This window comes from Coregonus lavaretus, assembly GCF_964263955.1.
Source record: "Coregonus lavaretus genome assembly, chromosome: 10".
NCBI classification, from domain to species: domain Eukaryota; kingdom Metazoa; phylum Chordata; class Actinopteri; order Salmoniformes; family Salmonidae; genus Coregonus; species Coregonus lavaretus.
This window is the reverse complement of record NC_139997.1, coordinates 35,364,922-35,388,213: the sequence shown is the minus strand read 5'-3', so window position 1 is coordinate 35,388,213 and position 23,292 is coordinate 35,364,922. Positions and strand designations below refer to the sequence as shown.

Below are 23,292 nucleotides of genomic sequence, written 5' to 3'. Positions count from 1 at the left end.
GTCATCCGGAACAGCTGGTGCTCTCATGCATGCTTCAGTGTTGCTTGCCTCGAAGCGAGCATAGAAGTGGTTTAGCTCGTCTGGTAGGCTTGTGTCACTGGGCAGCTCGCGGCTGTGCTTCCCTTTGTAGTCTGTAATAGTTTTCAAGCCCTGCCACATCCGACGAGCGTCAGAGCCAGTGTAGTATGATTCAATCTTAGACCTGTATTGACTCTTTGCCTGTTTGATGGTTCGTCGGAGGTCATAGCGGGATTTCTTATAAGCGTCCGGGTTAGAGTCCCGTTCCTTGAAAGCGGCAGCTCTACCCTTTAGCTCAGTGCGGATGTTTCCTGTAATCCATGGCTTCTGGTTGGGGTATGTACGTACGGTCACTGTGGGGACGACATCATCGATGCACTTATTGATGAAGCCAGTGACTGATGTGGTGTACTCCTCAATGCTGTCTGAAGAATCCCGGAACATGTTCCAGTCTGTGCTAGCAAAACAGTCCTGTAGCTTAGCATCTGCGTCATCTGACCACTTTTTTATTAGCCGAATCACTGGTGCTTCCTGCTTCAGTTTTTGCTTATAAGCAGGAATCAGGAGGATAGAGTTATGGTCAGATTTGCCAAATGAAGGGCGAGGGAGAGCTTTGTATGCGTCTCTGTGTGTGGGGTAAAGGTGGTCTAGAGTTTTTTTCCCTCTGGTTGCACATTTAACATGCTGGTAGAAATTAGGTAGAACGGATTTAAGTTTCCCTGCATTAAAGTCCCCGGCCACTAGGAGCGCTGCATCTGGATGAGCGTTTTCCTGTTGATTAATGGCCTTGTACAACTCATTCAGTGCAATCTTAATGCCAGCATTGGTTTGTGGTGGTAAATAGACAGCTATGAAAAATATAGATGAAAACTCTCTTGGTAAATAGTGTGGTCTACAGCTTATCATAAGATACTCTACCTCAGGCGAGCAAAACCTCGAGACTTCCTTAGTATTTGATTTTGTGCACCAGCTGTTGTTTACAAATATACACAGACCGCCACCCCTTGTCTTACCAGAGTCAGCCGTTCTGTCCTGCCGATGTAGCGTATAGCCTGCTAGCTGAATGTTATCATTGTTGTCGTTCAGCCACGACTCCGTGAAACATAAGATATTACAGTTTTTAATGTCCCGTTGGTAGGATAACCGTAATCTTAAATCGTCCATTTTATTCTCAAAAGCTTGAACGTTGGCTAATAGGATTGATGGAAGAGGCAGTTTACTCGCTCGCCGTCGGATCCTTACAAGGCACCCGGATCTGCGTCCGCGATATCTCCGTCTCTGCCTCACGCGAATGACGGGGATTTGGGCCTTGTCGGGTGTCTGTATGATATCCTTCGCGGCCGCCTCGTTGAAGAAAAAATCTTCGTCCAATGCGAGGTGAGTAATCGCTGTCCTGATATCCAGAAGCTCTTTTTGGTTATAAGAGACGATGGCAGAAACATTATGTACAAAATAAATTACAAATAACGCGGAAAAACACACATAATAGTACAATTGGTTAGAGGGCTGTAAAACGGCAGCCATCTTCTCCAGCGCTGTCTCCCACAGTTGATTTCTTCAAACCAAGATGCTTACCTATTGCAGATTCAGTCTTCCCAGCCTGGTGCGGGTCTACAATTTTGTTTCTGGTGTCATTTGACAGCTCTTTGGTCTTGGCCATAGTGGAGTTTGGAGTGTGACTGTTTGAGGTTGTGGACAGGTGTATTTTATACTGATAACAAGTTCAAGCAGGTGCCATTAATACAGGTAACGAGTGGAGGACAAAGGAGCCTCTTAAAGAAGAAGTTACAGGTCTGTGAGAGCCAGAAATCTTGCTTGTTTGTAGGTGACCAAATACTTATTTTCCACCATAATTTGCAAATAAATTCATTAAAGATCCTACAATGTGATTTTCTTGATTTTTTTTCCTCAATTTGTCTGTCATAGTTGACGTGTACCTATGATGAAAATTACAGGCCTCTCTCATCTTTTTAAGTGGGAGAACTTGCACAATTGGTGGCTGACTAAATACTTTTTTCCCCACTGTAAGTTTTGGAGTAAAAATGTGCTTAACAAGTCACATAATAAATTGCATGGACTCACTGTGTGCAATAATCGTGTTTAACATGATTTTTGAATGGCTACCTCATCTCTGCACCCCACACATACAATTATCTGTAAGGTCCCTCAGTCGAGCAGTGAATTTCAAACACAGATTCAACCAAAGACCAGGGAGGTTTTCCAATGCCTCGCAAAGGGCGGCACCTATTGGTAGATGGGTAAAATAATCTGACATTGAATATCCCTTTGAGCATGGTGAAGTTATTAATTACACTTTGGATGGTGCATCAATACACCCAGTGACTACAAAGATGCAGGCATCCTTCCTAACTCAGTTGCCGGAGAGGAAGGACCCCACTCAGGGATTTCACCATGCGGTGAAAGGTGAAAACTGAGGATGGATCAACAACATTGTAGTTACTCCACAATACTAACCTAAATGACACAGTGAAAAGGAAGCCTGTACAGAATAAAAACAATATTCCAAAACATGCATCCTGTTTGCAATAAGGCACTAAAATTAAAACTGCAAAAAATGTGGCAAAGATATTTACTTTATGTCCTGAATACAAAGCGTTATGTTTGGGGCAAATCCAATGCAACGTCACTGAGTACCACTCTTCATATTTTCAAGCACGGTGGTGGCTACATCATGTTAGGGGTATGCTTGTCATCGGCAAGGACTAGGGAGTTTTTCTTGGATAAAAAGGAATGGAATGGAGCTAAGCACAGGCAAAATCTTAGAGGAAAACCTGGTTGTGTCTGCTTTCCAACAGACACTGGGAGACAAATTCACCTTTCAGCAGGACAATAACCTAAAATACAAGGCCAAATATACACTGTAGTTCCTTAACAAGACAACATTGAATGTTCCTGAGTGGCATAGTTACTTGTAAGACTTAAAAATGACTGTCTAGCAATGATCAATCAACCTGACAGAGCTTGAATAATTTTTAAAATAATAATGTGCAAATATTGTACAATCCAGGTGTGCAAACCTCTTAGAGACTTACCCAAAAAGACTCACAGCGGTAATCGCTGCCAAAGGTGATTCTAACATGTATTGACTCAGGGATGTGAATACTCATGTAAATTATATATTTTTGTATTTCAAAAACTTGTTTTCACTGTCATTCTGGGGTATTGTGTGTAGATGGGTGGGAAAATCAATGTTGAATTCAGACTATAACACAACAAAATGTGGAATAAGTCAAGGGGTATGAATAATTTCTGAAGACACTGTATAACAATACAGCAAGGCAAGTCTAAGGAGTCAAATGGTAACAGCTGAATGACAACATTGTACTGTCATTTTCATAATATAAAAAAAGACAGGATTATGAAGAGAAAGCATACTGGATTCAGGGTTGGTCAATTCTGAAATTCCAATACAATGATTGAATCCATTTTCAATTAGGGTTTTTTCTATTCTTGAATTGGAAATTCAAAATCACTCCCTGAAGTGACTGAACTGAAAATTAACGGATCACCCAAGCATGTATTAATCTATACCAAAGTAATAATCCATTTGTGGTTAACAGAATGCAGCTGGAGCCAACTATATGGGTTGTATGAACGCAATAATTGTCCAATAATCACTATAAAAGAACAGCAATTAGAGAAAAATAAGTACATAACATTCTCTGCATTTTTGAGTAAAGGGGCAACAGGTTCAAGACCTCAAGAATGTGTTCTTTGTTAAGTTCATATGGGAAAACATGAGGTCATTTAAAAAATAGATAAAAGCTTTGGAAAGAAATTAGATCCAATAAAAAAAAAAAAGTTATTCATTCATATATTTCAATAAAGCTGAGAAAATAAATTATATTAGCCAATATAAGTCTCTTCCACACAAACAATGGATGTGTTTAAGAGGAGAACATTTTACAAATCAATGAATCACAAGACTACGAAAACCAATGAATGGAGAGCATTCTCTAAACAAAATGGCTCCTCTGTAACACTATGGTCAGAGTGATAATAGTTAGGGCCAGGGGTTTTCCCTGACTATGGACTGACCTGACCAGAAAAAAACTTGATAGTACATTGATGATGGATGCAGTAAGAAACCCACACAATATTCTCTGTAGAAAAAAAGTATTACATCATGGTAAAGACACAAAAGCTGAAAAAGCTGAAGGACGGCTCATTAAAACGACTGCTGAAACAACAAATGAATGCTTATAATTGTCCTATTTATTATATTATTATTATTTTTTGCATATCCCAACTCCCCCTCAGACACCCTTGGAGAGTGGGGTCATGGCCAGGGTCTGTCATTATCAACAGCGATCCTGGAGCAATTAGGACTAAGTGCCTTGGTCAAGGGCACAGACTTTTCACCTTGTCGGCTCAGGGATTTGAACTAGCAACTTTTCGGTCACTGACCCAACACTCTAACCGCTAGGCCATCTGCCGCCCGTAAGCATGATCTGTAAAAATCTAACCTAATGAAATAGGACGTCTGTTTCAATTAATTACAGAGTACATAACACCCACATCTCTCACACCTAATATCCATAGACATGATCTGGAAATGCAACAACAAAACTTGTCATTCTAATAAAAACACATAATTCAACATGACCATGGGACATGAGGCAGAGGAGCAGAAACAGGCATCATAGAGATTAGAAACATGATCATGAAAGTAAAGTGTAAGGCTTGAGTAAGTATGTAACAGTGCAGTTATCCTGGTACCTAGCCAACACTGACCTATTCAGGGACAGCGCTTTGCAACAGCAGTGCAGTACAGTACAGTACATGCACACTTTGGCACTACGGCCCCCATATCCTCGTACTACAGGCCGTTTCTATTCAGGGCTTTACTCAAACCTCAAAATAGAAACAAAAAGCAAGTACTCTGATGTAACTATGTACAAGTTAGACATGCCGGTCACAATATGTTGTATCCACCTTCACATGTGCGTGTCTCTCTGTACATTCATTTACATATGTACTTTCATGGGAATCACCATGACAACCAGGCAGTTCCAAGAAATGTCCTAATTGCTTCCACTGCTGTGCTTGTTCCGTGTTGTGTTCCAGACAACAGCAGACATCTGTTTCACACAGAGGGCAGGGGACTTGGAGAGGGCAAAGTAAAATGATCTATAACCTTTCAATAGTTCTACTACCTTTAAACGAAAAGTGACATGTTTTTTACAGTAGAATTTGTGCGTGCGCCAACAACTTATCAGGTATTCAGGTTTTTTTGTAGTGAAATGCACAGAAAGCAGTCACTCTTCGGGTACCAACTGGTGGCTTTGGTTCAACAACGGACTAAATTCAAGTAATGACAAAAGAGACCCCTATCTCATCTTACTGGCCATACAGATAGTCTCACCTTTGTCCTGAGTTCCTCTAACAGAACCTATTGTAACCTTTTCTAAGCAAGGTAAGTCATTGAGAATACATTTGACAATAACGACCCGGTTGACCCATCATGCATCCTCTTCTAGCTAGCTCTGCCCAAAACAGTGAATATATTATTCAAACGTCAGATCAGACAGGCAAAACTCAAATTCGATACATTTAAAGAGATTGAACCGGATCTTAAGCATTTACATTCGTAACATATTGTACGAATTGGAATACGTAACATATCATACGAATTGCAGGAAACAAAATTTGCAGGACGTAACATATACAAAATAGTTAACGTACACAACTATTTTGGGAGCGCTACTTTCAAAATGACTGGCTGAAATTATACAAAATCTTTATACAGCCATTCTTTAACAGCTGTTGTATTTTTCTTGCACGTCCCATGCAGTGCAGCAATGCGGTTAAAAACTAGTCAGACACAATCAGAGGCCCATTCCACATCTCTCTAAATAAGCTCAAGTAGATCTCCAGTTCCCGTTCCACCCAGGATAGTCCTCCTCCTCACTAAAATGGTATCAAGCTGACAGGCAACGTACCTAGCTAATACCTTATGGCCCAACCAGGCTTCCGTCCTCAGCTACAACCTAAGCTTTAGCTGCCAGGAGAGGCATCAAGGGTGGTTGAGGGGTTTGAAGAAGTGTTTCAAAAAACATAATACAAATGTCAAAAAATAATAATCTATAAATATTATTCAAAGTTAAAATAAAACTAAAATAACACTTAGATGAGCATGCACAGACATATCGATTGTGTGACCGAGGGAGGGATTGTGAATGTAACCAGGACGAAGGGCTGGGGCAGGGGTGTCAAACTCATTCCATGGAGGGCCTAGTGTTTTCAAACTCAACTCTAGACTTCGAAGCCAATTCAACTGCATGTTTCATTGTTCGCCTCTAATCGGGACTGATTTAGACCTGAGACAACAGGTGTGTGCAATTAAATATCAGGTAGAACAGAAAACCAGCAGGCTCCGGACCTCATAGGGTAAGAGTTGAATATCCCTGGCCTAGTGTATGCTGGTTTTAGTTTTTTCCTTTCAATTAAAGACCTAGACAACCAGGTGAGGGGAGTTCCTTACTAATTAGTGACCTTAATTAATCAATCAAGTACAAGGGAGGAGCGAAAACCTGAAGACACTCGGCCCTCCGTGGAATGAGTTTGACATGTGGGCTGGGGTGTTGTGGTGTTTCCAGCTCCCCAACACACTATAGTTGAGTGATGGGCAACTCCAGTCCTCAGGGGCCTGATTGGTGTCACACATTTGCCCCAGCTAACACACCGGACTCCAATAATCAACTAATCTGATCTTCAGTTTAAGGCTAGGCACCACAGGCCGAAATGCCATTTTTGCATTGACCTATCAATTTTGAGGTTTGTTGGCATTTTATTTGAAAATATTAATGAACCAATCAAAAATTTATAACTTGATGAAATTGTATATTTTCTTTAGTTGATCATACTACTGTCAACATTTATTAATTTTAACCACTTTAAAATGGACATACACTCATTTCAAAGCTCACCACATTTAATTACACAATTTCAAAGCCCATTTCATAGAGAATGTTACAAACTGGACTACATTTAGTAACTTACTTTGAAGAGACGGTGATTGGGTCTAAATAGGCTTTTGGCGTTTGGTAGTCTTAATTCAGTGTACTTGTCTTTAATTTCCAGAAAGTCAGACTCTTCCCACACGCTTACTTGTTTTCCTCAGCTTCAGAAGCATCCGCGTTCAAATTGTGTGTGATTATCCTTTGATATGTTCTCTAGACTTGCCCAGAGGGAATTGTTGTGTATTTTTTTTTAAATTCTAGATAACATTTGGAAAATTGCACCAAAAATGCATTTTTACATACCAGTCTTTAGTATTTTACAGAAAGATGAAAAAAGTATTGATCCACAATCTGCTCTGGACAACTCTGGTACTGGAGTGTCTTAACAAAATGAAACAAACATATTTAGGCGGACTTCATCCAGCGTCCAGGAAAAAAATGAATTAGTGTAGATTGCAAATATACGCAATTTAAAGAGAGATTGCCTCATTTCCATATTTTAATATTTCAGAAGAATGTATACAAAAAACTATTTTGTGTCTACATTCAACTGGTAAAAGTTGATTGTGATATCATTAAGATAAAAATCCCTATTAGGGTGTGGTGCCTGGCCTTAATCAGCTGTGTTTGCTAGGGATGGGGAAAAAGTGACACACCACTCCGGCCCCCGAGGACTGGAGTTGCCCATCCCGGTGTCTAGTCCGACGGAGTGTCCACTTCCTGTTCCAACTACAAGTTGAGTTTCTTCAGCTGCTCGAACGTAATAAAGAACTGAATAGCTCTGGTTAAGGACAACAGATGACGGCAGCCTTGAAGTATATTTAGTCTTGACATTGTCTGCGCCCATACAAAAATAATCATAATACATTTAAGACTTAACTGAATAAAATTAACATTTTGTATTATACAATATCACTGTAAATATACTGAACAAAAATATAAAATGTAAAGTGTTGATCACATGTTTCATGAGCTGAAATAAAAGATCCCAGAAAAACTCCATCTAAACAAAAATCTTATTTCTCTCAAATGTTGTGCAGAAATGTGTTTACATCCCTGTTAGTGAGCATTTCTCCTTTGCCAAGATAATCCAACCACCTGACAGGTGTGGCATATCAAGAAGCTGATCATTACACAGGTGCACCTTGTGCTGGGGACAATAAAAGGCCGCTCTAAAATGTGCAGTTGTGTCGCAACAATGCCACAGATGTCTCAAGTTGAGGGAGCGTGCACTTGACATGCTGACTGCAGGAATGTCCACCAGATCTGTTGCCAGAGAATTTAATGTTAATTTCTCTACCATTTTAGAGAATTTGACAGTACGTCCATCTGACCTCACAACCGCAGACCCAGTGTAACCACGCAAGCCCAGGACCTCCACATTCGGCTTCTTCACCTGCAGGATCGTCTGAGACCAGCCACCCGGACAGCTGATGAAACAGGAGTATTTCTGTCTGTAATAAAGCCCTTTTGTGGGGGAAAAACGTATTCTGATTGGCTGTGCCCTCCCAGGCCCACCCATTGGATATCATAGATTAGGGCCTAATGAATTTATTTCAATTGACTGATTTCCTTATATGAACTGTAACTCAGTAAAAATGTTGAAATTGTTGCGTTAATATATATTTGTTCAGTATATAACAATGTTCTATCCTTGCAAATTTTGCTTCAATGTATGTATTTGGCGCCCTCTACTGCTAGCCAGGGGGAAAGAGGACAGGCGTGCCATTACACAACCTGTACACCTGACAACAGCTCTCTGCTCCGCTCTGCTGTTCCCTCTATACCCTCGAGTGACAATAGGGAGATACAATTAGAACCTTCTCCAGAGCCCAGAGGGATATTACACAAACTGACAACTTGTCCTGCAATGCTGAAGTCGACCTACTTTTACCAGGAATGGTGCTCTACGATGTCTATAATAGTCAATATGACCTCAAGCAAAACTGAACTGACATAATAGAAATCAATATGTTAATGCAGGGAGTGAGTATGAGAGGTGTTCGGATGGCTCAGTTATTTGGGTCATAGTGCTGGCAACACAGTGGGTTTGAACTTTGACTCCAGTGATGGAAAGGATACAATGATGTTCCATGGCCCCAGCCGCAGCCAGTTGGGCCAGAAGCCCTTGTAGAGGGCAAAGAATCCCTCGTTCTTCCATGTCTGCATCAATCCGTCCAGCGTGCCTTTATACATGGGGTTCCCTGACAGCACTCGCTGGTTCATCATACGTGTCCGCACCACGTCCACTGGGTTAGAGGCTAGCGCCCCCGCCAGGCCACACATAAAACTGGAACTGCAGTAAGAGAAAGACGTGGGAGAAGCCAGAGGTTCAGGTGTAATATGCTCACCTCACTAATATGTAATATGCACACTAAATATAAAACCTTTTTAAGAGAGTATGCCGGTACATAAGGAATAACAAATAGTATTTCTATATATGCATTATCCAATATTGATGTCAACGCACATAAAGTGTGTTAGTATGGTGTCTCCCATAGTGCCAGACTTAATGAGGTGCTTCTTAGTGATGTCATAGACAGGAAGCTCCACTCCCACTACGATGGCTGCCCGCTGAGCTGTAGGGATGACGCCCTGAGGATGACAACAATATAAATAATCAGAGAGTACCAATCACTCAATGGTCTTCAGATGGCCTAAAAAAACTGACCTCTCACTGGTCACCATCTTACAGAACAACAAAGACCACATAAACAAAATCCTAACAACAATATGCCTATATACTTCACCTACTACTGCTGTCCTAACCACACAGTACATGGGGGTAGTTAAGGACAGATCAGAGCCACTGTTTGATAGTTTGTGACAGAGAGAGGACCACTCACCCTCCACAGGCCGCGGGTTCCCTCTGTCTGGTAGATGTTAATGAAGTTGGACATCATGCTGCCTTGTAACAGACTGCCCTGGGCCTGCATGCGGATCTAGACACACAACACAGAACATCAGGGCCTGCGTTCAGCAGGCCAGAACGTTGTGGAACATTCAGATATAAATATATTATAGAACAAACATGCCTCTGACACAAAAAGGAATCACATCAGTTCTATACAAGTCGTTTCTATCTGCAATGTCCGGTATCTAGATCTTCTTTAAATATTTTTTTTACCTTGACGACATCAGTGGGGTTGGCCAGAGAGGACGACAGGACTCCAGACACCACTCCACAGAACACATTGATCACCATGGTCTCATCTGTCAGGGCAAACACAGGACAGCCCGTTACTCCTCCACATCAACCCACAAACACAGAGAGAGAGAAATGCTAGAAAGACAGACGTGTCTGCCACGTAATAACAATAACAAAGATCAACACAAACATGCAGTAATTAAACTCCAGACAGAGAATCATGAGAATTAGAAAGCCTACATGTACATAAAGAAAAACAGAGAGCAATTATCCTATTCATTATCACATTAATCAAATAATGACTACTAACTACATCCCTCTGCAATTTGGATTTGTCACCATTTCAAAACATACCACTACTGTATTATTGATACACTACCATAATGGGACAGAGTGAGATTGCACCCTGTCTCTCTTACAGTACAAGGTTTGAAATGGAATGGGGACCTTCATTTATTTAGTAGAAGTTATGACAGTTAGGGTTAGGACAAGAGATTATCATTATTAGTCACCGGTAAACAAAACAAATCTACAGTGGAAGTAGGTGTGACACAGGAGCAGGAAAATAATAATGGATCAAGTTTAGAACAATAGTTACAGTAAAACCTTGATCAATGTGACCAATAGTTAGTGTGGTCCTGGCACCGTTCACAATGGCAGGAGAATGGGCGCTGGATACCCCTGCCCAACCACCACCACCTTCAGGCAAACCTCAGCCTGTATCAAAATAAGCGTTCAGAACACAGTGGCACATCCTGACAGAATGAGGCATGCAGAGTGAAGCAGCACAACAACAGCAGAGGTCTTCTGTTTACAACACACACAATCACAAATAAAGCAGTCCACACTAACCCCAATCCTTATTAAGTCTCAGAAAAAAATCGGAGTAAACCCCTATACTAACTAAGTGATCCCCTGTCAGACTTAGTTTGGTCCGTTTCTCTGTCTAACGCAGGAGTTCAAATAATCCTGTCATTGTTTATACAGTAAATACAGATAGTCTCTCAATAGAAATTGATTCCTGTGATATGGGGATACATGCTGACGCCAGTTAATGTAATGCAAACCTATTGATAGACAGCGGAGGAGATTTGTTCCCTCTTGTCATGGAGGCTCCCAGTCTTCTGTTTAGATTGGGCATTAGTGACAGCGGTTAAGCACTCTCCCTCTGTGTCAATGCAGGTTGTCCAGACAGGTATTTGAAAGGGTTTCCCCAGTCGTTATTTTTGTTGATGAGGGTATGAGAAAACGCCCTGTCAGCTCTACTGGAAGGCCTAGAAACAAAACACTGATCTTCAGAAGAATCAGCGCAATGGTCTATTTCAAAATTACAGGCTTTATTTAAACCCCTGTTGATTGTTTGTGTGTGCAGATTAACAGTATATGCTGAAGTCAAATAAAAGTGCTGACTGCGGTCCACTCTACCCTTTTAGGTTGGCCAGCTAACCTCTTCCCTCTCTTCCCCCCCAAAACCCCACGTCTGTAAATGGGTGACTGTCCTGTCCTGGTATGAGTGTTTGGAATGTCAGTCCCTAACATGAATTTGGCTGAGAGTTCAGTATTCGATCAAAGGCTAGGGTGGGGTCACTAGTGGGGCATTTCCACCGGAGACTTGTTTATGCTCCAGTGTTATTTTTTCGGGAACTGTGTTTCCATCAGGAGTGTGACACTAAAGACTTGGGGCGAGCAGAATCAACCTCTGCATCATCAAAACAGTAGCTTCGTGAGAAAGTTCACAGTTAGCCATTGTTATGTAAATGATGGCTGAAAAGTACCAGTGGCCTGGCCTTGGCCCTAAGTCAGAAAAGGTCCACTGAGGCTATGGCCCAGCGAGACACTGGAGTCGGGCCGAGAAGGTGGAAACATAAAAGTGTTTTTGGTAAAACACTGGGGGTAAGTCTCAGGTGGAAATTTGCCATCGATGATATCAGATCAGTGTTTCCCCTATATTAAATTTAGCAACGGCAGGCCGCAGCTGACTTTGTTATAATGTTTGAGTCACTCAGACAGGAAATTAGCTTTAAAACAGCAAAATGTTGGCTCTGCGGCCAAGTGGAGGGCCACGGCCAATACAACCACCCTAGGGGAAACACTGCAGGCAAACAAGGTAACAACCAAAAGAGAGTACCTTATTACAGAGTCATGCCATGGCCTATGACACAGAACTATGTATCATTGTTGCTTAAACCAGCTCCAAGTGACATACCATAGATAAATGTTTTGGGCAAAAACAAAAAAGAAGAGCAAACACAGAATATGATGTGAGATAGAAAGCAGTGGGGACAGAGTCATTGAAACCCACCTTCCGGATGGGTCACAAACAACCTCTTCAGTGTGTTGTATGTCCCAATCTTGATGGTCCCGTAGGAGGCTTGCCTCAGGACAGCTGGGGAGATGCTGCATGAAAAAAGAGAAAGACAGAAGTAATATCAGGGAATGTCACTTTTATGAACAAGTGAAGAGCGTTTTGCCTAATGTTCACATTACCTTGTCATCAGGATTGTCAAGACTTTGGCAGGCATTTGTATTCTGCCTGTGAAGCTCAGTTCCCTTAATCAACTCTTGTAAATAAGCTTTTTGCTGTTTGTTTAGGTTGCACACTATTGACTATTGTTGTCATCACACTGTTTCTAGACTCCCTGAGAGCAGAATTACCGAACAGGTAGTGTATTTCAAAAACTGTTCCCTGATAAAAACCACAGTCAAAAAGAGCATTTATCCCCTAGGTTATGCTAAAGAGCCTGCCCACTTTCCTTGTCAAAGGTCACCCTCTCACATACTAGACGAGATTCAGTAGCTCAGATGTCAAATGTTGATATTATCCTTGAGAATGAGAGAAGGTTCTATTAGATTCAGATTAATGGAGAGTGGTTTACATGATAGTGATCTGTGTTCTAAGAAGAAAAATATTATGTTTGATTCTTTGTTCTACAATGGTAGAAATTAGAGACTCTCGGACCCTGTGTATACTTACAAATTAAACATTTATTGAAAAGTGCACCCCTTTGGCCACATATACCGTAGTTAAAGCATGACTTTTCAAAAACTAAAATGTTGAATTTGCAAGTATAATACACAGCGTAGGAGTCACTTGTACCGTTCTTCAGCTGTTGCTTCTCCTACGCACCATTGATCTAAGATGTTATTTTCTATTCTGTTATTCCCTGACCTAAGCCTCTTCTAAGAACTCAGACCTGGACATTGTGTCCTGGATGTTGACATACTCAGGCCAGAAGGTTGAGCTGACCTGACAGTTTCATGCCTCCCTACAGTAGTCCTGTAATGTCATCCTGTGCATACCATGTATGGATCACATATTTTGTTTTGTCTGTAAAAACATTTGCCATGTCAGTGAAGGGAACAATTTACTGAGACGTTTGCAACAATCTCCCTAGTCACCGGCATTGAGCACTGACATTATCAATGCTGATAAACCGCAGAATATTACAATTCTGCATATAGTACCAAGTAGGGCCTAGGCATACATTTAGACAGACTGCAACCAATCAAGCATGAGGTTGCATTACACTGGGCAAACAGCATGAACATTAACATAAGGTTATGTATGGCATAGCATTTAACATGATCATCTACTACTACAGTATATTGTAAACATGGCATGACAGCCCTCTATGTCCTCCTCCTAGCCATGATAGCAGGTACCTGGAATACAATAACCACTTTGAATATTTGCTATGCAGTGTTCATGGTGTTTTCATATTCATAAGACAGTCATCTGATCTAAATTGTGCCCATTACACACAAAATAAATGTGGCATGTGTAACAGTTTTGCTTCCGTCCCTCTCCTCGCACCAATCTGGGCTTGAACCAGGGACCCTCTGCACACAGACAACAGTCACCCTTAAAGCATCATTACCTATCGCTCCACAAAATCCATGGCCCTTGCAGACCAAGGGAAACAACTACTTCAAGGTTTTAGAGCGAGTGACGTCACTGATTGAAACACTACTAGCGTGCACCGCTAACTAGCTAGCCATTTCACACCAGTTACACATGACACAAAACAGGTCATACCCTTCCAGGGATAAACATTAAGGTCTGAAAGGCATTCGCCCATTCGGCAAGTCAGGCTTATTCACTTGCTAGAAAATGTAAATTAGCTATTATTACCTACACACAGGGGTGGAACCAGAAAGACCAGACTACTGGAATTCTTTGCAATAGGGCAAGCCTTAATGTCAATCCCTGCCCATCCAATCCAAACAGGCATATGTTCCAACATACCACACCATAACATACTGTAATATGTTGGGTTTTTTCCATAGTGTATAACATGTGTAAACCATATTATTTTTGCTCACCCAGAGTACAGTGCCTTGATGCCTTCCTCCTTGCCGATCTTGAACAGGGCGTGGAACATGCCCCGGTAGCGCACCTCCATGTACTGGGACTGGCCCTGCACCTGCAGCCGCGTCTTAGTCAGGTCTATGGGGAATGTACCTAGGTGGAGAACAACGGACAACATCATGACAACATTGTTACGACTAACACAGGAATGCAGCATAAGGTCAGCTAATAATATGCTATGCAAGTGGCACGTCTTTTTCCAGGAAGTAGCCTTGCATTTTAAAAAAACTTTTGTAGGCTTTTTGAATGGTATTCAATAGGCAAAAACGTAGTGCAATGGCATCTGGCAGAAGTGAAATCATCCACAAACACGAATATAATATAGAGTGCATTCGGAAAGTGACTTGACTTTTTCCACAATCTTACGTTACATCCTTATTCTAAATTGGATTAATTAGTTTTTATCCCCCCTCAGTCTACACACAATACCCCATAACGACAAAAGCAAAAACAGGCTTTTAGAAGAATTGCAGGTCCTTAGCGCTCTGGAGCAGGTTTTCATCAAGGATCTCTCTGTACTGTGCTCCGTTCATCTTTCCCTCGATTCTGACTAGTCTCCCAGTCCCTGCCGCTGAAAAACATCCCCACAGCATGATGCTGCCACCACCATGCTTCACCATAGGGATGGTGCCTGGTTTCCTCCAGATGTGACACTTGGCATTCAGGCCAAAGAGTTCAATCTTGGTTTCATCAGACCAGAGAATCTTGTTTCTCATGGTCTGAGAGTCTTTAGGTGCCTTTTGGCAAACTCCAAGCGGGCTGTCCTGTGCCTTTTACTGAGAAATGGCTTCCGTCTGGCCACTCTACCATAAAGGCCTGATTGGTGGAGTGCTGCAGAGATGGTTGTCCTTCTGGAAAGTTCTCCCATCTCCACAGAGGAACTCTGGAGCTCAATGCTGCAGACATTTTTTGGTACCCTTCCCCAGATCTGTGCCTCGACACAATCCTGTCTCGGAGCTCTACGGACAATTCCTTCGACCTCATGGCTTGGTTTTTGCACTGACATGCACTGTCAACTGTGGGACCTTATATAGACAGGTGTGTGCCTTTCCAAATAATGTCCAATCAACTGAATTTACCACAGGTGGACTAGGATCAAGTTGTAGAAACATCTCAAGGATGATAAATGGAAACAGGATGCACCTGATCTCAATTTCAAGTTTCATAGCTAAGGGTCTGAATACCTATGTAAATAAAGTATCTGTTATTTATTTTTAATACATTTGCAAACATTTCTAAAAACCTGTTTTCACTTTGACTAATCAAATCACATTTTATTGGTCACATACACATATTTAGCAGATGTTATTGCGGGTGTAGCGAAATACTTGTGTTCCAAGCTCCAACAGCGCAGTAGTATCTAACACATTTTTGAATAAGGCTGTAATGTAACAAAATGTGGAAAAAGGAAAGGGATCTGAATACTTTCCGAATGCACTGTATGTACACTACAATTCAAAAGTTTGGGGTCACTTAGAAATGTCCTTGTTTTCAAAAGAAAAGCAATTATTTTGTCCATTAAAATAACATCAAATGATCAGAAATACAGTGTAGACATTGTTAAATGTTGTAAATGGTTATTGTAGCTGGAAACGGCTGATTATTAATGGAATATCTACATAGGCGTACAGAGGCCCATTATCAGCAGCCATCAGTCCTGTGTTCCAATGACACGTTGTGTTTATCATTTTAAAAGGCTAATTGATCATTAGAAAACCCTTTTGCAATTATATTAGCACAGTTGAAAACTGTTGTGCTGATTAAAGAAGCAATAAAACGGGCCTTCTTGAGACTAGTTGAGTATCTGGAGCATCAGCAATTGTGGGTTCGATTACAGGTTCAAAATAGCCAGAAACAAAGAACTCTTCTGAAACTCGTCAGTCTATTCTTGTTCTGAGAAATGAAGGCTATTCCATGCGAGAAATTGCCAAGAAACTGAAGATCTCGTACAATGCTGTGTACTACTCCCTTCACAGAACAGCGCAAACTGCGCTCTAACCAGAATAGAAAGGGGACTGGGAGGCCGCGGTGCACAACTGAGCAAGAGGACAAATACATTAGTGTCTAGTTTGAGACACAGATGCCTCACAGGTCCTCAACTGGCAGCTTCATTAAATAGTACCCGCAAAACACCAGTCTCAACGTCAACAGTGTAAGTCGCTCTGGATAAGAGCGTCTGCTAAATGACTAAAAAGTAAAAAGTGAAGAGGCGACTCCGGGATGCTGACCTTCTAGGCAGAGTTGCAAAGAAAAAGCCATATCTCAGACTGGCCAATAAAAAGAAAAGATTAAGATGGGTAAAAGAACACAGACACTGGACAGAGGAAGATTGGAAAAAACTGTTATGGACAGACGAATCGAAGTTTGAGGTGTTCGGATCACAAAGAAGAACATTTGTGAGACGCAGCCCAAATGAAAAGATTCTGGAGGAGTGCTTGATGCCATCTGTCAAGCATGGTGGAGGCAATGTGATGATCTGGGGGTGCTTTGGTGGTGGTAAAGTAGGAGATTTGTACAGGGTAAAAGGGATCTTGAAGAAGGAAGGCTATCACTCCATTTTGCAACGCCATGCCATACCCTGTGGACGGTGCTTGATTGGAGCCAATTTCCTCCTACAACAGGACAATGACCCAAAGCACAGCTCCAAACTACGCAAGAACTATTTAGGGAAGAAGTAGTCAGCTGGTATTCTGTCTATAATGGAGTGGCCAGCACAGTCACCAGATCTCAACCCTATTGAGCTGTTGTGGGAGCAGCTTGACCATATGGTGCGTAAGAAGTGCCCATCAAGCCAATCCAACTTGTGGGAGGTGCTTCAGGAAGCACAGGGTGAAATCTCTTCAGATTACCTCAACAAATTGACAACTAGAATGCCAAAGGTCTGCAAGGCTGTAATTGCTGCAAATGGAGGATTCTTTGAAGAAAGCAAAGTTTGAAGGACACAATTATTATTTCAATTAAAAATCATTATTTCTAACCTTGTCAATGACTACATTTCCTATTCAAACTCATTTCATGTATGTTTTCATGGAAAACAAGGACATTTCTAAGTGACCCCAAACTTTTGAACAGTAGTGTATGTATACACATACACACAGACACACAGACTGTACAAAACATTAGGAACACCTGATCTTTCCATGACAGACTGACCAGGTAACTGCTATGATCCCTTATTGCTATCACCTGTTAAATTCACTACAATCAGTGTAGATGAAGAGGAGACAGGTTAAAGAAGGATTTTTAAGCCTTGAGACATGGATTGTGTATGTATGCCATTCAGAGGATGAATGGGCAAGTGCCAGGCGCACCTACTAAAAAACATACCATTCTGTCTTTAAACGCCTGCCAAAAACTAAATCCATTGTGTCCAACAATTTGAGTGTGTCAAGAATGCTGCTGGGTTTTTTAAGCTCAACAGTTTCCTGTGTGTATCAAGAATGGTCCACCACCCAAAGCACATCCAGCCAACTTGACACAACTGTGGGAAGGATTGGAGTCAACATGGGCCAGCATCCCTGTGGAACGCTTTCGACAACTTGTAGAGTCCATGCCCCGAAGAAATGAGACTGTTCTGAGGGGAAAAGGGTGCAACTCAATTTTAGGAAGGTATTCCTAATGTTTTGTACACACAGCGTACAGTAATATATATATAGATCTTAAATTAATGTTATGATATAATCATCAATCCCATTCAAAAGATTTGGGGACATGATACTGAAGTAAAGCGGAAGAGGTGATTACTTTCACAGGGTTTACTACGACAGGGTATATTATCTCAATGCAATGAGGTGGAGTAACAATGCATTGATTGCAATGCAAACCAATATGATTGCTTTCAGCAAATATGTGTGTTGCATTGTTTAGCTTTTTTTCTAAGAAGAAGCAGTATCATTTAAGTTGGTTTATCTAAGTAAATCTATAATTGCTTGGGGTTGCACACAGCTGCATCACTGTAGATCTACTCAAATGGAGTAGCATCATTAATCATTTGATGCAACATCCATCATTTAGAGCCATCGCCATCACTCAAGAAGAGAGACTGCTGCAAATCTCGCAGTGTTTCTCAATGTGATGATCTAAACATACGTCTTAAAATGTGTGTGTCACTAAAATAATAATGAATGCATGATTAAAATAAATTAGTCTGAAAAAGGTTTGGTGCATCACGTACCGAATTCTGCGACAATAGAGGCCATCCCTCCGTAGATGAACGGTTTCCAGTTCAGGTTGGCCATTTCGGTGGTGGCCGCTTCTACGTGATGGAGCCCCGCTAAAAACAATAGCAGGCCGCCGAAATACAAATAAACAAATTGTTGCAATCGTACATTGTGTAACATTGTGCTACCTGATTTGATTACTCCCCGAGAGCTCATACAATCAGCATCACAGAATATTGCGCCGGAAAGTAACGCCTCTGTCAAAGATTCATGAAATAGCCATCACAAATATTGAGAATTTCTATTGGCTGCAATTTAAGTCAATCAACATTTAAAGGATTCCAATTGGCTTTGGTTGCTTCATTCCCTGCCCGTATCACTGTGTGTAGGATAACGCGAGTGACAGCAATGTCGTATTTTCACCCAAAGATGACACAATGTAATGCTATCTGATACTACACTAACACCAGTTCAAACTTTTAAAATACAGAGGTGAGTCCCAATCCTATTTGAAATGTCAGTCAAATCAAAGGAATAATCGTGCATTCAGCAGAACCCGCGTTGGCCGCCAGGTCCGCATATTAGCGACAAACAGCTGGCTAGTTACTGTAGCTTGTTAGCTAAGGCTAACTAGCTAACAGTTGGCTAGTTACTGTAGCTTGTTAGCTAAGGCTAGTTAGCTATCAGTTCTAGAAATAAGTTAGGAAAACCGCCACAAACTGCAACAGCACATAATGACACCTACCAGTAATGTGAACAAAAGTTGTGCACTGCTATTTTATTTTGGATTCCATGTCTTCGACGTCAAGTGGGTTAACTCAATAAATAAAACAACAAAAGTTATCCGGCTACGTAGCTTTACATTTCTAGTGGATTTGTGCCGAAACAGGAACTGAGGACACCGGAAGTTTCCCGAAGTTGGCCGACAATGATGCAACACCCTTTTTCTGTAGTTTGCCTTTGTTACTTCTTCTTCTTCTTCTTCTTCAATGAGGTTTAACGGCGGTTGGCATCCAATTTGTTGCATTACCGCCACCTACTATACTGGAGTACAACTCCCTTATCTTTTCTTGAAAAATAAAACAAAGCAAAGAAATATCCTACCATCTAACACTACACTCACAACTTCAAAACTAATAATAATAATTAACCCCACCCTTCTCCACTATTTAAATATACTCACTCCTACCTCATGCCCTCAACCTGAAATGATGGGACATCACCTCTTAACACTCCCTGTAACTCTTCTGCTGTCAGGTCTCGCACACCCAAATATCTCTCTGCAGCTGCCACCACAACCTCAATTTTCTTCGATTTGCGTTCCATCCCTGCAGTACAATTAATAACCATTGCTATAAACGCTAAAACCCCAATCTTGCTGAAACATATATCACTTGCTTGCCTATCCCACTGTACTGGTATATATATCCTACTCTCACCACTCCCCCCCCTTGACCCCTCTTCCTCTACTTTCTTCACTGCCTCCGCATATGACAACTTCTTCTCTACCTTACCCTGGAAACCTCAATTTGCTTCTCTCGCACTGGACATGTCTGATCCCCAGCCCCATGGCCACCCCTACAATTAGCACACACCACTACTTTCCCCACTGCTTCACACTCCTTAGTCTCATGCTCTTCTGCACACTTCTCACACCTTGGAATCTCCCTCCTACATACTGCTGCCACATGCCCATAAGTTTGACACCTGTAACATCATAACGAACTCAGCACATACGCTCGCACAGGATTTGCCTTTGTTACAATTTCCCAGGCCTACATATACATTTATCATGTAGTAGATATATTAAGTCATATGGCTTTCTATTACACCATACTTATGTTGTGAGTGAAAGTTATAGGCCTATAAAAATAAACTGGCAAACATTTATGAAAACAAATGTAAAGTTTATTATATCAGTATTGAAAGGCCTACAGCATGAATGACAAAAGACTCAACTGTTATAACATTTAGATAATCAAGTGGTACAAATGTATTGAACATAGTATCTTCAGTGTTGGGGAAGATACTCTGAAAATATAGTTTACTTAACTAAAGGTACTACTAAAAAGGAAATTCATTTCCTACTTCACCCTTTCTTATTTTATTTTTGAAAAATAAGTTGTGTGTAGTTCCAGTAATTAGCTACATGGCAAAAAAAAGTAATTAACTACTGAAAACACTACCAATATTTTAATTTAGTTAAAATACCACCAAGCTACTGCAAAGTTGAACTACATGTAGTTCAATACTCCCCAACACTGCCTATCTTCCCATAATTTGCGCAAGGAAAAAGCCCAGTATTATTTTATGAAGACAGCACATACTGCACTATATGCATTCATGGAGCAGATTTAACAAAACGCAATCACATCAATTCCAGCAGGAAATATTTTCCATGTGCTGTGGTAGCATTGAAGCTCATTGAAAGCATTCATTTATTGACCATCATGTAGAAATAACTGCTCAGTTTTCCACAAGAGGGCATGAAATGAATGACGTCTTTGAATTATCCTGCAATTGGCTTTTCCAGCACTCGCATTACAATGCAGGACATTTCTGCCACAAAGCTCATGCACTTAAGCAAATGCTTCTATCATGCACTGCATTTCTTCAGCATTGATACTATGCAAAAGCTTGCTCATACTACTTAATACTCAGCAAAACTATGTTCATACTCATTCATACTCTGCAAAAGTAAGAATGCTCTCTGTTTACAGCATTCTGAGAGCACAAAAAAATTCACCAGCTACTTAAATCAGTCAGTCCTGTGGCGTCTTCCCTCAAGGCAAGAGCAACCACACCCTACATCGTTATGGCTACGGAAAGCTGCCTAAATAAAATCCACAGCATCAATGGCCAGCTCATCGTGTCCGATCCATGTATTACAAATGTGCTGCCTCCTGTGCTAACAATGGTGCTAAAATTCAAGTTCTATAATGGAAAGATCCGTCAAGCATATAAACGGGGCCAGCCTGAGCCCCAGAATCACAGGTGAAACCTGAAACACAGTAGGCCTACAAGGTTGTTTGTGTCCAGGGCCGGCCCTAGCCACTAAGAGACATAAGCGGCCACTAGGGGGCCCCCAACCACACAAAGAAACTCAGACAGGGTCTCAACTTACTGTAGAGAGTTAAAATAGTAGAATATTTGGTTGTGCATCAGCAGTTTTTCTCTTGTCATGTCAGTCACTGACAGTCACTCAATTAGCCCATGTCAGCAATTTCTTTGATTGGTAAGTTAGACTAGCTAGCAATCTAAACGCAGGGCACGTGCCCAGGGGCCCTGAACTCCAGTGGGCCCCCATTGATTTTGTTAGTCACTCTCACTCAGATATCATATTATATTAACATGACATAAGTCATAACAAAATGTGTGGAATTGCAGGAAATTAGCTGTAAAACTGCAAATGTTTATCTCCGCCCCATGGCAAAATAAGTAGAATTGCATGAAATTAGTTATAAAATTGCAAAATGTTCTCTCCGGCCCATGCAAAATGCGTAGAATTGCAGTAAATTAACTTTAAAACATACTTTTGTCTCTCTGCTGTCAAGTGGGGGACCACTAAAATGTTTTGCCCACGAGGTGGGGGGGGGGCCCTACCAAATCTCGCTTAGGGCCCACAAAAAGGCTAGGGCCAGCCCTGTTTGCGTCCACCACCTCATTCACATCTCCCACAACAAGCCCAGTATGATCTCAACTAAATCTATCTGAATCAATAAAAAATATATAGTTTTTTAAGCTATCTTCCGCCTTATTACAGTGAACTGCAATGGTAAGAGGGATCTCTAAGAATGTTTAGGTGTTCCAAAAAAACAATCCATGACTGTGAGAGCACTATTTGTCCTCTTGCTTTGTCTATGGCAGGTGCTCTGCAGGTCATCTCCATTGGATGGACAGGGTAGGGCAGTAGAGTGTCTCAGTCCTGGGGACGATGAGTTTTAACAGGCTCCACAAGATCACAAAGTGGTGCGCATAAGCCTCATGACTCGCTGGTACAGCTGCTGGACAACTGTCATGAGATTCCTAAAATGGTTTGTCGAAAGAGCACAAAAGACATGATCAGTGAGTGGTGCCAAACACAGCAAACTGTTCAAGGCAAGGTTCTGTTTAACATACTGTATTAAAAAATATATATTTATATTGAGCAAAGATTACTTCATTATTACTTTGTTAATTACTTTATGAATAATTAATTTATTACCCTAATATTACACTTACTGTGAGTATATTAAGACAAAAAAAATTAAACTCAATTGCCATCTTCTTTTTACATCCTGTATTGTTATACTGTGTATTTCATTCTCAATCAAGCAAGTAAACAAATGCCAACACACACATATAAAACAGAGGACATGCCACTACTCAGATTGTTGCAAATTACCCTCAGATAAACAGATAAGACATTAACACACACCATGATTCATGACAAAGACATTTCTGCCCATCACACAAATACAAACACTGAAATACACACTCACTCACACCTATACACACACATACTGACACAGACTCACCGGGCGCTGATGGAGACACAGTTGTTGTGGCTGGGGTTCAAGCAGAAGAGCGAAGCCACGCAGTAGACACAGCACAACAACATGGACAGCAGCCGTC

The 23,292-nt window shown here is 41.2% G+C and overlaps 1 protein-coding gene across 3 annotated transcripts; it reads right to left on the bottom strand.

The window, feature by feature from the left end:
- Positions 1–4,234: 4,234 nt before the first annotated feature.
- On the bottom strand, positions 4,235–19,581 carry LOC311136640 (kidney mitochondrial carrier protein 1-like; the record flags this gene model as incomplete). Of its 3 annotated transcripts, XM_084170841.1 has the most annotated exons (9): positions 4,235–7,772; positions 9,084–9,297; positions 9,472–9,596; positions 9,848–9,943; positions 10,129–10,214; positions 12,452–12,546; positions 14,473–14,611; positions 18,693–18,791; positions 19,424–19,581. In XM_084170841.1, the coding sequence occupies 8 exons, from the start codon at positions 18,754–18,756 to the stop codon at positions 7,731–7,733; spliced, it is 861 nt and encodes a 286-aa protein (XP_084026967.1). In that variant the 3' UTR covers positions 4,235–7,730. The 3 variants fall into 3 exon arrangements, with proteins under 3 accessions (XP_084026967.1, XP_084026968.1, XP_084026966.1); XM_084170842.1 differs by lacking the exon at positions 18,693–18,791 and having other exon boundaries at positions 19,424–19,571; XM_084170840.1 differs by lacking the exon at positions 19,424–19,581 and having other exon boundaries at positions 18,693–18,894.
- Between the last annotated feature and the right edge of the window lie 3,711 nt (positions 19,582–23,292).